Raw genomic sequence first — 15297 nt, forward strand, 5'->3', positions numbered from 1 at the left:
AGGAAGGCAGTACCTGTGGTTGTGTTCTCCAGATGTCCATGTTGGGGGCCTCGTAAAATCTTAAAGATGATCAGATCGTCATTGGTGTCAGGGTCCGATGCCTTCAGCACATGGGAAGTGAGGTAAATCCCGTAACAGCCATTTTTCAGGAGCACCACTTGAGAAGGGGAATGCAAATGTGTGATGTGGGGGGCTGTTTTGTCCAACTGGTCAACCTGGATAGTCAATAATTACATACAATCTTATACAAAGGTTTCTCACCTCTAATCACCAGAGAGAGGGTCTTAATGGTTCACAATGATAATCTAGCCCAAATTTCAGATTCTTTATCCTCCTCATTTGTTCATTTCTGCTAACGGCTGGCTTGTTCACAGAATACTCAGTAAATATCACAATGGCTGAAATAGAGGCTGACTTTCTATTGTAAATTCTGACCCAGCTTTGTTAATTGTTCATTGTCTGACTCTTCTATTAGGACACAAGCTCTCTGATGGCAGACATTATGTCTCCACCCCTCCTCCTCTCTCTATTCTGTGCACCTGGCACTGTGCCTGAACCCTAAGAGCAGCTCAGGGAATATTTGTTGAATGAATACATTAAAATTGACCCAAGAATTGTATTGCAGGGGCACCTGGGTGCTCAGTGGTTGAGTGACTGCCTTTGGTTCAGGGCGTGATCCTGGGGTGTTGGGAAGGAGTCCTGCATCAAGCTCCCCTCAGGGAGGCTTCTTCTCCCTTTGCCTATGTCTCTGCCTCTCTCTGTGTGTCTCTTATAAATAAATAAATGAAGTCTTACAAAAAAATTGTATTGAAAACTTAACATTAGCTCCAGAGGAAGATCCTCCCATGTTCCCAGTGTTTAGTGGTATACAGAAATAAGGTTATAAAGATATACATAAGGATATACATCACAAATGCATTGAACATTTTTGGGGCACTGCTTTGTTCAAATGCCATAAACGTTAAATTAAAAACAGAAATACTGGGGTGCCTGGGTGGCTCAGTTGGTTAAGCATCCAACTCTTGATCTCGGGATGGTGAGATTGAGCCCTGAGTCAGCTCTGTGCTGAGCATGGAACCTGCTTAAGAAGTCTTTCTGTTCCTCTCCCTGTCCCTCCCCTGTTTCTGTCTCTCTCTTAAAAACAAAACAAAACAAAACAAAAACAAAATAAAAAAACAGAAATACTTCAGTAGGAGAAAAATGAAAAGCAAGTATAGGCATTTACATATTTGTTTCACTAAGGATGAGAACCAGGTAACTAAACAGGTAGACTCAATTTACAAAGATAGTGGAGGTGGAATTACTCATGAATGCAAGAGGCATATGGGTTCAAACATCACAAGGGGTTGCAGTCAGGTACGGTATGAAGCTTGGTCCATCTTGCAAATGGAAGTTAGGGAAGAAGCAGGTCAGCATGGATAAAAACCGTTTACTACTGATACTGGAAAACAGGCACAGTAACATGGTGTCCATTCCCTTTACTCCTAATCATTCAATTCTTAACTTCATTTGCCCAAAAATGATACCATTATAAATCTGGGTTCACCTTAGCTAAGTAAAGAGTAAGTGCCCTGACAAGATTATGTATATATTTTTGTATAGGATGAAATAAACTGTTATCCACCTATTTAAAAAAAAATTGAGGTAGGAGGAACTGAAAATAGAGAATTTCCACAACTTAGTGTTAACTGGTAAAAAAAACAAAACCAAAAACCAGTAACTTGCAGAACAGGAGATGACTATAATATCATTTTTGTTCATCCATATGTTCACACATAAATAGACAAAATTCTGGGAGCATTTACACAAACCTGTTCATTTGTTTTGGGGTGGGGAAAATATCAGGCTTAGTTATGTATTTCTATATGGAGTTTTGTAACAATCAAATATTTCTTTCCCTCTCAGATTGGCAAGGTTCTTTTTTACTAACAAAAATAATCATACAACATGTTGGTAACTGTTTGGAGGAAGACACTTTTTTATATTTTGCTGATAGGGGTTCAAATCAGTGAAAATTTTCTGGAGACAAATTTGTATATGCATGCGTATACATATATGTAAAATGTATATATACTCTGATCCAAAAATTTCACTTTTTTTAGTATGTCCTGCAGAAATAATTAGATGCGTACACAGAATGTGTATGGGTATATATATGTATGTTTTTACTAAATACAATTAATAAAAAAATCCATAAAATTAAAAGGGCAACACGGGATTTATAAATCATCTCTACCTAACACTGAGGGCCATTCAGCCTTGAAAAATTATGTTTTCAAGAAAGATCTAATGACATTAGATTTTCATAAAATAATCAAGACTGGAGACAGACAATATGCTTGATTGTACATATAATATCCTCCCAGTTTTAATTGCACAGAATAAAAAAATGAAAAGAAGTCACCAAAATTAGTTATCTTTGAGTGGTATGATTGGGAAAGACTTTTTTCTGGTCCCTTTCTGTATCTTATAAGATTATTTACAATAAACAATTATTTTACAAACAAAAAAAGCAATAACAATTTTCAAAAGTTACAGCCATTCTCCTCTCCTATAAACTGTGGATGGCAACCTCAGAGTTGTGCAATTGGGTGGGAGGTGGGGAGTCAAATAGTTATCATAGCCTTTTGGGGGAGAAGCTCCTTCAAGTATGATGGCCAGTAAGAGGGATGGTGAATGGCAGCTGAGGAAAAATAACAATACTTGGAACTATGAAAGAAATCCTCAGAATTATAACACGCTGAGTGCAGGTGTGGAGTTTTTTTATGTTGTATTTTCCTTAAAAACAAAAGTGTTACAAAAGGAATAAATGCCTGTTGTGATCATTTGTTTAAAAAATATATTTTCAAGAATACTTTAAAAATATTTTAATACATATAAAATAAAACAAAATAAAAATAAAGTATATTTTTAAAAATATTTTTTTAAAGATTTTTTTATTTATTTATTCATAGAGACACAGAGAGAGAGAGAGAGGCAGAGACACAGGCAGAGGGAGAAGCAGGCTCCATGCAGAGAGCCTGACGTGGGACTCGATCCAGGGTCTCCAGGATCATGCCCTGGGCTGCAGGCGGCGCTAAACCGCTGCACCACCGGGGCTGCCCTATTTTTAAAAATATTTTAAAAATAAAAACTTTAGTTACATGGTTCCCTCTTGTGTCTTTGGTCACACTTGCCTGAATATCATTACACTTCTGGTTTCTTTCTAAAAATATATATATATTTAATATATTTTTAAAAATATTTTTTTTTTCTAAATTTTTATTTATTCATGACAGTCACAGAGAGAGAAAGAGAGAGAGGCAGAGACATAGGCAGAGGGAGAAGCAGGCTCCATGCACCGGAAGCCCGACGTGGGATTCGATCCCGGGTCTCCAGGATCGCGCCCTGGGCCAAAGGCAGGCACCAAACCGCTGCGCCACCCAGGGATCCCTAAAAAATATTTTTAAAATAAAAACCCTGGTAACGTGGTTCTCTGTAGTGTCTCTGGTCACACTTCCCTAATCTCATTAAATTTCTGGCTTCTTCAAAAACAGGTCTTCTGGCTTAGTATATCAGAAGCATTTTAAAATATTGGAGTCCAAGGCACTTTTTTTTAAAAAAAGAAGACTACATCCTTTGAAGACTTGTATTGGATTCACTGAAAATCGTCTCAGACATGTGTAAACCATAGGAAGCAGTGGCACTGGTCCTTTCTCCCTCACCGCCAGCCCTGTCCCCACTTAGAGAAGAGTAAAAGAATCACTGTGGCAAGGTGCAGTATCCTGGTCGGATAGACAGGATTCCCTACAACAGGAATGTCAGGTTGTGCACACTGGTATCAGTGAAACACAACTGTGTTTTACACTTGTGAAGCCTACTGGCTTTGCCCTCAGTCTCACTGAGGCTGAGACCATAACAGTAGTATACTCACAGTTGGTAGATTTTTCTGGACCAACTCATTTTTCAGTGGTGGTAGACTTTATACTGCCTTACCAAAGAAGCTCCTGAAGGCAAGAGACTGAGGGGCAGCAGTCACTTACTTCCTAAACTACCTGACCTCTCTGCTAAGAAAGGCTAGAAAATTTGGAGGAATTATGGAAAAAAGCTTGAGGCTTTCCTTGTCTATACATAATTGTATTTTATGAAAATACAAGAAAACCTTGTACTTTGGATGAAAAAGAACCTTTACAACTTCTATCCACATTTTCCTATCAGTAAATTCTGCAACTTCCAAGAGATCACTCTCTTACAATAACTGCTCTGTAATATGAGTGTTGGTGTTGGGTCAGGCCTCATTTAAGTTTGATATTTCTTCTAAATTCTCCCTTTTCCTTCTCTACTCTGGAACCCATATGCCTGTACTTACAACGTATAACTCCTACAAATTTGCAGCCAAATAGATCAAGAAAAGTATTACTGGTTAGACAGTACAATGACATTTTTCTACCTAGTCTGGGGAGTCAAGAGTCAGGAAAAAAACATACTACTAGATTGAAGAGTGGGATGAGACAAATAACAAAACATATAATTGAAAAAACCACATAATTTTACTATATACAAAGTATTTCTTTCATACTGTGTCAATGATATCAGCATCCACTCTATGTTATCATTCTTCCCTACTTTCTACTAGAGTTCACCTAGAGACAGTGATGGTTAATTTTATGTGTCAACTTTGCTGGCTATGATGCTCATCGTTTGGTCAAACAGCAGGCTAGATATTGTTGTGAAGGTATCTTTTAGTTGTGATCAGCACTTCAGTCAGTTGACTTTGAGTAACGCAGATAACACTGCATAGTGTGGGTGGGCCTTGTCCAATCAGTTGAAGACTTTAAGAGAGAAGACTGAAGTCCCCTAGATAGGAAGCAATTCTACCTCCAGACTGCCTTCAGGATTGCAACAAACATCCATTCCTCCTGGGATTTCCATTCTGCTGGCCTGCCTTGCAGGTTTTGGACATGTCAGACCCCAAATGGTGAGCCAATTCCTGAAAATAAATCTCTCTTTCTTTTTTACTTCTCTTTCTCTATATACATCCTATTTGTGATGTTCCTCTGGAAAATGCTCACCAATACAGAGACTAAAGAGCACCGGAAAATTATGATTATTTACATAATCAGAAGGTATCCTTCAGTGACACTCAGATTTATCTTTTCTACAGTTGGTAGAAGTGTGTAGAACAAGATAAACTACATTCAAGAGAGTGGATTCAAGGGTATAAGAAACAGAATGTGCTTAATGTGTTCTGACTAAAAAAGGAAAAACACATTATGCCCTCCCCAAATCATCCTAATAGACAACACAACTGTGGCAGAGTAGTGCCAGAGGAAGGGCACAGAATTGGGGGATCAGAAAGACTGGAGTGGGGGTCTTACATGGTTTCGATCGAATTATTTACCTTGTGAACTTGTGAACACCTATTAAATGCAAATAATAAAACTCCCCTCTTCTTAAGAAAGAAATAAGCTTTCCTTGAAATGGGTCTGACCTAATACTCCAACACTTGTAGCTGCTACAAGTGTTTCCCCATCATTGTTTCACGTGTAATATTGAGGCTGCCTTGTACGTTTTCACGTGTTCCATCAAAAATCATTAAAATGCCAGCAGATGATGTGGACCAAGAGGTATCGTCCTAATAAGTATTACAACAGTAGTTACAAGATATTGAATATCTAATATATTTCAGGAAATATGCTAGTGCCTGCAGTACCTAGTCTGATTTTATTCTTATCACAATGCCATAAAGCATAATTTTCTAAGGACAGGAGGTCAAATCCTAAGAGTTAAAGGACTTCTTAAGGTCATACAGCTAATAAATGGCAAACCAGGCCAATAAATTCCAACCTAGTCAAGCCTGACTCCAAAGCCCATGCTTTCTGTTTCTACCTGTCCTGCCACAGACTCTTGGTCAGAGCCTGCATGGAGGGACTGCACCTGTCTTGTCCATATTACTATGCCCAGTGCCTTGCTTAGTGCCTGGCATGCCAGAGACACACCTCGCACAGCATACATTTGAATGAAGGAAGGAAAGGAGGAAAGTGGTTTTCTCTACATGTGTCCCAGGAACCTGTGGCTTTGTCATACTTGCCTGGATGGTGAATGATACAGGTTCTTGTCCCACTCTCCCATCCACAACGAAGCCTTGGTTCGTACTATCGGTGGCCACAAACGTAAAGCAGTCCACCTGGGAGTCTCCTCCCAAGTGCCTATAGGCCACATTCCTGCTGTCCACGTCCTGCTGGGTGAAGTTGTGTTGAAGCAGCACTGTCCCCCGCAGGTAAAGCTGGCCGTGTTGTGGGAGCTGGGCCAACATGAAGGTGAGGTTCTCCGCTGGGGTGTCAGGGTCGGTCAGCTGGAGGATGTCAGGGGAGAGCAGGCCCGTGGTCCCTTCGTCCAGTCTCAGCCCCCTGTTCCTGGTCACCACGGGTAAGGCTCTGTCCATGGTCTCCAGTATGATCTCAAACACCCCACGTTTGGTCTGCAGGCCATTGCTGACGATGAATCTGGCAAAGAGAGGCAAGGGCAGCCTTCAGCATGGAATCTTGTGTCACCATCTACTGGAATGAAATAATACACACCTTTTACTAAAGGACATGTCCTGGTGAGACTCAAATGAAAACCCAAGGGTAGATCTTTCAGAAGGACACCATTCTATCCATTAAACCAGTCACCAGGTAACACACATATTACCTATAACATTCTACACCCAAAATTATTTTTTTGACAACAATGGCAGCAGACTCATGTAATAGAGCAGGCCAATTCTTTTTTTCTTTTTAAGATTTTATTTATTTATTCATGAGAGACACAAAGAGAGGCAGAAACATAGGCAGAGGGAGAAGCAGGCTCCCTGTGGGGAGCCCAATGTGGAACTCGATCCCAGGACCCCAGGATCATGCCCTGAGCTGAAGGCCGATGCTCAACCGCTGAGCCACCCAGGCGTCCCTAGAACAGGCCAAGTCTGCCATTGAGATTTCTCAGGCTCGTCAGCATTTAGTATAATTCCTTGCCCTAAATAGGTATTTTGCATACAAGTAGACCCCTTGCATTGGTTTGAAGAGTAGACTCATTTTATATATTTATAATTTCATAACTACATTTTCTTTGTAAATAAGGTAAGCTTTCAAGACTGATAACTGGGGGCCAATCCAGTGGCTGATTTTGGCTATTTCATTTTATTCATGTATTTTCATGGCAAATTTCTTAAAATCACAGTACTCAGCCATGTCATCATGCCTAACTCATTTCCCCTCCTCAGGTCTCATTTTCACCCTTCTGGAAGGTAAAAGATTGGACCAGACAATTGCTAAGGACCAGCCAACTTTAAAACATCATGAGATTCTCTAAACCTTCATATTTTTCTTGTGCTTTTACTTTTGCCCCTCACAATATATATGGAAGTAATAGCGCTAACTAAGGATTAATTACCTAATTTAAAGAAAAAAGAAATTAGAGCAGAAAGGTACAGAATGTAGTGGGAGATCATAAGGTAGGTAGGAGACAGAGCTGAGATGAGAACCAGGTTTCTGGACCCCTTATCTCCTGCTCCTACAGAGTTTTTAATTCAGGCCGGTTTAACAAACCACAAAGCCAGACTTGTGGTACCTGAACACCACTGCAGAATGATAAAGAGAAAGCTCAAATGATATCAATCCAAGGTGTGCAAAATCCCTCACACACCCTTGGATTTGTGATACCATAATGTGCTTTTGATGTTTATTGATCACCACATCACATTCCACCCACCACTGCCAATGTCAAAATACAACAAATCGAAATGGTCTTTCAAACGTATCGATGCGTAAGTTTGATTTGAAGGACAACTGAGAGTATCATGAAATTAAGGAAACCAAATGCACCACTGAAACTCCAAAAAGCTAGCAAATCACCACTCTCAAGTGGAGTTGATGAATTCACTATAGACCAAAGAGACGTACTTTGAAATAATCGTGGAGTTGTACCTGTTAGTTTTTCTCCATGTACTATGGTTGCTAGAAATATTCATGGAGAAGATACTCTTATAGTCCATAGTTGTAAAAAAATAAAATAAAATAAAAAATTAAAAAACCCTCTAAAAAGAATTTTTTTTTGCAGAATATAGCAGAATATAACCTGAAATTATAGAAGAATTTTCTTTGGAGGTTCTTTTTTTTTTAAAAAAAAAAAACTAGAGAAGATATGAGGTTTATATTTGTTTTACTCATCTGACAAATTTGACTAACTAGTTCTTTATTTTTTGTAAAATGTGTCTTGTCCTTGAGGGTTTAAGGGTCAATGCTCTGCTTTTGAACACAAGAGAACCTGAAACCAGGTTGTATGAGCACAAACAGTCGACCAGCCTGCCTGAGGCAGAGGGCTCAGTGTAAAGGAGCAGCTGTATGAAAAGGAAATGAACAGGAGTTCGGCTGAGCACAGATTTTACTAAAATTTTTGGGCTTTCTAATTATCTAGCTTATAAGACTGCCTACAAGGAAAATAGTATGTGATGCATAGAAAAACGAACCTATTCTTTTTTTGCTAAGGGAAATTGCTAAGTGGAATATTACAAATAAAGCGAATTCTTGACATGTAGCACACTTTGACTTCTAAAGAATGTAACCTGTTTTCTCCTCCACAGCATTATTTTTACAGTCTGAATAAAGACACCAACTTTAGAATTGTACATTGAGCGAAATCAGTTTCCTTAAAACAAAACAATCACGTTTGCTAGGTATGTTCTAAGCAAATAGGACAATTTCACTGCTGGATCATGAGTGTTCACACAATTAGTTATTTTTGAAAAAAGGAAAAAGAGATGCATCCAGAAAAATAACTGTGTTCTTCGATTTTGTTAGTCACTTCAGCAGTTTCAAGTGTCAAATGATATGCATTTTTATGATGAAGATTATGATCTATTTCTCAGGGAGAGCTTTTCGTGGAATTATGATTTTATTCCGTTGTTTTCCTGTTACTTTTTTGGGTTTCCTCCCTGGAGCCTATCATCTAACCCGAAGTAAAATAAGGAGACAAAGCATTCCCTCACTACCTCCAATTTCTCTTTTCTCCGCTCTCCTCCTCCAAAAACATATTTCACGCCTCCCATTTCAAATAAAGTGGCTCTCTTTTTCCTATCAGATCCCTATCTCAAAATGTGCTCTTGGGGGAAAGTTTTAAGTCAGCTGTTTATAGTTGAGCACAAATTTAAGCCAAAGGACTTTCATTTTTAGTATTAATCATGGAATTAAAGAAATTTATACCCCATTAAACTCATGTCAAATTATGGGTGGGGAAGAAAGGGGAAAGAAGGGGAGGGATGGGGATCAGGAGTAAGGAGCTTCAAGGGGGGGCTTGAGTGAGTCACGGGGGGCATTCTGACTTTCCCCCATAGAGACTGAATTCTGAGAACACCTCAAGCTCAGTCTCAGGACGGCCGTAATTATCTCTGAATGCATGACCCACGTGAGGACACTGAAGTTGTCTTAGGATTCAGGCTGTCCGTCTCAGACTCCTCCCTGCCTGATGATGGGGATCTGACCACGTCGGAAATCGGCAACCTGCCATCAGACAGATGGGAATGAGGGCAAGCAAGCCAGAGACCATATAAGAGTAAGAAATATGTTTACTGAGGCCAGTGTTCCCAGCTGGGACCCCGAGGCAGCTGTCTGTGCTGACCGAAAGGTAATAAGCCAGTGGTGAAAAGGATGAAATTTCTAAACGTGACTGGACCAGACCCATCATGGCACTTTCACGAGTAACAATGCAAACTAGTCACAGGCAGAGAAACATTATCACAGGGAGACAGGGTGAATGGTCATGGTTGGCTTCCCAGTCAGAATAAGCCTAGCACAACAAGGGCAACGAGGTCAGTGCTGTTCGTGTCCGCCAAGGTGGACCAGATGATCCTCCAAATGCTCTCCCCCACCACCCCCAAAGAACCCTTCCAAATCTGTTTTTGAGTTTTAAAACAACGGTGCCATTGCAATGATGGCATCCATTCCAAGGTTAAGAAGCCGTGCTATTGAGGTGGCAGCTTCTTCTGTGGATCCGTCTTTGTTTAATTTCCCTTATGCCCCCCATACCCCACTGAAAAGACCCTCAGCCAGGATGACCAGTGTTCTCCTGAAATTTGGGGAATGACTCTCAGATTTGTCTGGGGTGCCTGCCTGGTCTGATTTCACCATTACCATGGTGCTTTCAGGCTTTCTGCATTTCCTGGCAATAGAGTTGGCTGAAGAATCTGCCATCTGTCATGGCATTTAAAAGATAAAAATGGAATCATAAATAGAGCCAGTTCCTCAGAAAGAAAAAAAAAAAAAAAAAAGTCCAGCCAGCATGTCAAAATGGAGGACATTAGCATGTTCTTTTAGTACCCGGCTGCCAGCAGCTGAAGTCAGCTTGCTAATCACTTGGTGTCATCTGTCCTAGAATGTGCTGCCAAATCTTTCTTCCAGGCCAGCAGCACCAAACAATGCAGGAGAAATTTATGATTCACAAAATATTTTTGCAGAAGGTAAAATCTGACCATTAAACTCCCCAGTTTAATTAATGCTGCCATATCTTACATTAAAAAGAGAAGGGGGAAAAATCCTCTGCCATAGAATTTATCTCTTCTACCCAGCCAAATTCCTTGCCAGATTTAACAGCAAGCAACATAAATTTAGGTGATTAGATTGGTTGCATAGATTTAATTTTTAAAAAGCACCACCATCTCACTTTCATTAAAACAGACTTTCAGCTTTGGTTTAGCTCCGCTTGACAAAAAACACAGCAGCCCATGATTGGGTTCGTGAAATGACAAGATTAAAACAAGGGTCTTGGGCAGATGTTAGGCTCTTCCATTATAAATATGTAAAACTGCTGGCCAAACATCAGAAGGACACATTGAGGAGGTTTCTTCCCACAGGTGCATATTCACCATGAATTTTTGGTGCAATGGAAAAATCTCTTAAAAAGATCTTTTCTCCAATTCAGCTCTGATACTAAGTTACATAAATTTAGACAACTTTCTGCGCCTCTTTGAACCTTGGTTTTCTCATGCATAAAGCGGGAACAAATCATTTCTCTCAAGGTAGTGGCGTAAGGCTTAAGGAAAATGATGGACAAAAAAAAAAAAAAAGCCTAGTACACCGCCTGATGCATTGCAGGTATTCAAGCAATTCTTGCTTTCCTATGCATAAATTGAAGGCACGAGACTAAACCAATGTTTTTCAACCCTTGTTTCCTACTTGAGTCATTCAAACAACACCTTTATAATTTTTGCCATATTTCTGTACTACCTGTACCCTTATGACTTACTATTTTGCTTTAGATCAACTCACTCTTGTACTTAAAGAAATGTATTTAAAAGGAAATCTTTTAGCTGGAAAAGCTGAATGTTTTTACTACTAAAAACTTAATCACCATAAATACTACAAAAATAAATACAAGTAAATAATGTTTTTAATTCTAGCTAGGTATTGTGGCCCAATGGCCTGGAACCCACGGCTGTCTGCTAAAAAATAGGAAAACAATACTGAAAAGCTACTAAGAACACATGAGCCCCAGCCTGAGACTCCTTTCTTGAAATAATCAGGAGGATTGACAGAACTACAATGGAGTAGTTCTCACTCTGGATTCCCTGTCATTCACTGCTTTCTCCCAAACCCACATCATTTTGCATCTTTGTATCACTGGTGGTACAAATTACTCACTTTGGGAATTAGAGCCACAGCCTTTTTGCTAAAAGAAAACCCTGCCCAGGAACCTAGTGTGCAAAACAAACAAAACAAAACAGCTCTATCAGTAAGTTGGGATGAAGATCTCAGAGCCTCACCAATTCAGCTCCTTTGTGTGGTGTCTCCAGGAGGCCCCAAGAGGGCTTCTGTAAATCCTCAAAGCACCTTTGAATGTATTTGGAACAATAGATTGGACCAGCCCAGTGATTACTAGTCCTGACTGCAGCAGAATCCCCTAGAGAACTTTGAAAAATACAGATCTCTGACCCAAGACTGGACTTACAAAGTCACCTCTGGAGTGAGAATCAAGAATATATTTTTATCAGTCTTCCCAGTAAATCTCTAGAAGATCTAAATATTTTAAAAATTCAAATAAAAACTCTTGGGGTGCCTGGGTGGCTCAGTCAGTTAAGCATCCAACTCTTGGTTTCAGCTCAGGTCATGATCTCAGGGTTGTGGGGTCAATCCCCATGTGAGGCTCTGCACTGGGCATGGAGCCACTTACGATTCTCTCTCTCACTCTCTCCCTCTGCCCCTCCTCCTCCTAAAAAATAATAAATAAAAATTAAAAATTCCTAGGATAAATGATTTCTAAAATGTCATCTAGTATTCTATGCATGTGGATTAGGAAATTTTTAGAGTATCATCAATCCTCACATACAGAAATTCTGTATTTCATTCTCTGCACATCATCTCCATCTGATTAATTTGTAAGCTTGACTTCTGAACATCTATATGCATTCATTGATTGACTTCTCTAGTAGGGTCACTGGTTTCTCCAAACAGTCATTAACATCTTCAGCAGTCTCTCCGTTGGGCATTGACTGGGGAAAGTGGGAATGGACAGGAGCAAGCAGTTCCAGAAATGGATGTAAAATCAAAAGCCCTGAATCTGATATACATGTATTAAGCCAAGAAGCACCCAACCTTCATAAGTAACTAGGAAAAAAAGATCATCAGTCTTCTTTGTAATTTCTTTTCTCCTTCAAGATTAATCTTGGTATTATAAACATTGGCAGAAAAAAAGGGGCCAAGGAAAGAATATAATCAATAATAATAGGAACAATATTACAACAATAATAGTAGTAAAAAGAGCAGCTAACACTTATTTATCTCATTCTTCGTATGTACCACATATTTTTTATAAGTACATGCATAAACTCATTCAAACTTCCCACCACCCTGTGAAACGAGTAAGTATTGTGAGCATCATTTCTTTTCACAAAGAGGACACAAGAGCACAGGAGGATGTGTGATTTGACCACAGAATGGTAAGTATTGGAGATGGTAATTGACCCCAAGCCTGTGTCTTAACAACTATACTGGACCACTTCTGGAGCAAAAGAATCAGCATGAAAAGGAATCCACACATCTGACATTTTAGTTAATGCCCAGCATTATCAAGCACTGAATTGTTATTTAGATATTGATCAATCAAATGATTATCTACTTGTTAAGGACATTTGTCAAGAGAAAAAAAAAGAATATATTAGTTCAAACTTCCCCTCAATTTTTTAACAGTTGATGGTCCCAATCATCTTTCCAAATCATAAATCCATAAGGCAAGCAAAATCATCTTTGCTGACATTTAAATAATGTTTATCACGGCAGACATACTGAATTTAGAGAGAGAAGATGTAGGATAGAGGAGAATGGTATTTGAACATGAGTGTGTCAGTGCACTTGATAATTCTTGGGAACCCAAAAAATAATAGAGGAGCATTCTGCATCTACATTAGTTTATAGTGCTCTTTTGAAGGTTATATTCTTTTTTTAAGATTTTATTTGTAAGTAATCTCTACACCCAACGTGGGGTTCAAATTCATGACCCCAAGATCAAGAGTTGCACGCTCTTCTGGCTGAGCCAGCCAGAAACTCCATTGGAAGTTGTATTCTGACATGGTGAAAATGGTACTGGGAGTCAGAAGCTCTTCAAATATGTCAAATGAACCAATGGTCTCAGGGCCTCCATGTTAATTGGTAAAATACAGGACTGTGTATGTACGATGATTCTCCCAAGGGCTAGTCCAACTGAGATTTCTTAGATTATTTTTATTTTTCTGACAGAGAGAGAGAGTGAGCAAGCACAAGCCAGGTGGGAGTGAGGGCATGGCAGAGGGAGATCGGGAGAGAGAATCTTAAACAGGTTCCATGCCCAGTGTGGAGCCCAATACGAGGCTCCATCTCACAAACCTGAGATCATGACCTGAGCTGAAATAAGAGTTGGATGTTCAACCAATAGAGCCATTTAGGGCCCCTCCAAGATTCGTATCCCAGCCCTGGGGATCTGGATTTCTATTAAAGACCTCAAGATCAGCCAGCTTTAAGAATTGCTAAATGGTTGGTAGCTCCTCTAGAGTTTGTCTTGCTTTTTATGACTGGAAACAGATTTCAGTATTTTAAATGAATGCAGACTTTCATTAATGTCATACCTTTGTCTTCTCACCAGATTGTTATTCATCCCAATGATTTATTTGATACAGAATTCATAAACAGGTACACAGCCTCCAATTATAACATTGTTTCTATGGGGAAACATGATCCACTTTATGACAACATGATTTATGATATAGTTCCTGGAATATGTTGTGTCAAAAGGCAGTGTCTGTTTGTGCCAAATGTTTGTGCCAAATGAGGAAATACCTTTCCTCAGACAGATAAAGATATCCCCCAAAAAGCGGTGAGTTAGTTTTCTACGTCTCTCCTTAGCTGGGACTCTCAGGTGTTTATATTCCTCCCCCTAGAACAGCTGGCATTTAGATATGCTCTATTTTTAAACAACAGGCTCTAATTTATTGCTTTGCTGTTGTCCAATTAATTGTACACCTCCACCTTTCATACATCTAGGCAGTATTAGATCATTCCTATATCAGAGTTGGAAAAGAACTCATTTTCTGCCTCCTTTTATCTATCTAAGCATTAATCCAGGGAAGGGGGTTCTGAAAAGTTTCTTTGGAGCTCACCTGAAGGTGTCACGGGAGACAGCTGCCTTACTCTTATGTACATAGCAGACTGTCTGTCCTGCTATGTCCATTTGGCTGAAGCTTGTAATGGGAACTCCAGGATAGCGGACATACTGGACCTGGCCATACCGCGGAGGGGAGGTGATGACATAGAGTAGTTCCTCAGGTTTGTCTGTTCCATCCACAGCAAGGAGAGTGGTGGTCGTCAAGAAACCTCGATCACCTTTAGACACCACCAGCGGTTTCACAAGGATGACAATATCACCTGTGTAGCAGAAGAACTTGTGGTCAAGACCCAAATTAAAAAAAAAAAAAAGTCCAAGATATAGATAAAAAAAACCAAAGTCGAAACTGCAGAAATAAAAACTAATATGCTATAGAAAGGTTGATATAATTACGGCTAATAAAAGAATTAGGCAAAACACAGGACCAGTTATGATACAGCGGGGGAAACACATATGGCCAATAAAAATCCAAAAAGATGCTCAATATTATTAATAATCAGTGGAAACACAAATCAAGATGGCAAGAAGTTATAACCATCTTGTAACTCTCTGATCTGCAAAAAATTAGTATCTTATGACAACAAGTGTTGAAGAGGATGTAGAATCTCGCATACAATTCTGGTAGGAATGTAAACTGGCACATGATTTGGCATT

At 39.5% G+C, this 15297-nt stretch overlaps 1 protein-coding gene across 8 annotated transcripts in view; it reads right to left on the reverse strand.

Annotated features, from left to right (window-relative positions):
* FREM1 (FRAS1 related extracellular matrix 1) overlaps window positions 1-15297 on the reverse strand; it is a 164868-nt gene that overhangs the window by 39708 nt on the left and 109863 nt on the right. For 6 of the 8 annotated variants that reach the window (XR_013387804.1, XR_013387805.1, XM_077912003.1 and 3 more), the window contains exons 24-26: window positions 14639-14903; window positions 6071-6485; window positions 14-215 (exon numbers count right to left, since the gene is read on the reverse strand). Coding sequence is in view for 6 of the 8 variants with exons in the window: in XM_077912003.1 (XP_077768129.1) it covers window positions 14-215; window positions 6071-6485; window positions 14639-14903 (882 nt within the window). In the remaining 2 variants the exon portion in view is untranslated. Of the gene's footprint in view, window positions 1-13; window positions 216-6070; window positions 6540-14638; window positions 14904-15297 lie in introns of those variants that run through there. The other 2 variants (XM_077912008.1, XM_077912007.1) reach the window with 2 other exon arrangements.

Source organism: Canis aureus, chromosome 10 (genome assembly GCF_053574225.1).
Source record: "Canis aureus isolate CA01 chromosome 10, VMU_Caureus_v.1.0, whole genome shotgun sequence".
NCBI lineage: Eukaryota > Metazoa > Chordata > Mammalia > Carnivora > Canidae > Canis > Canis aureus.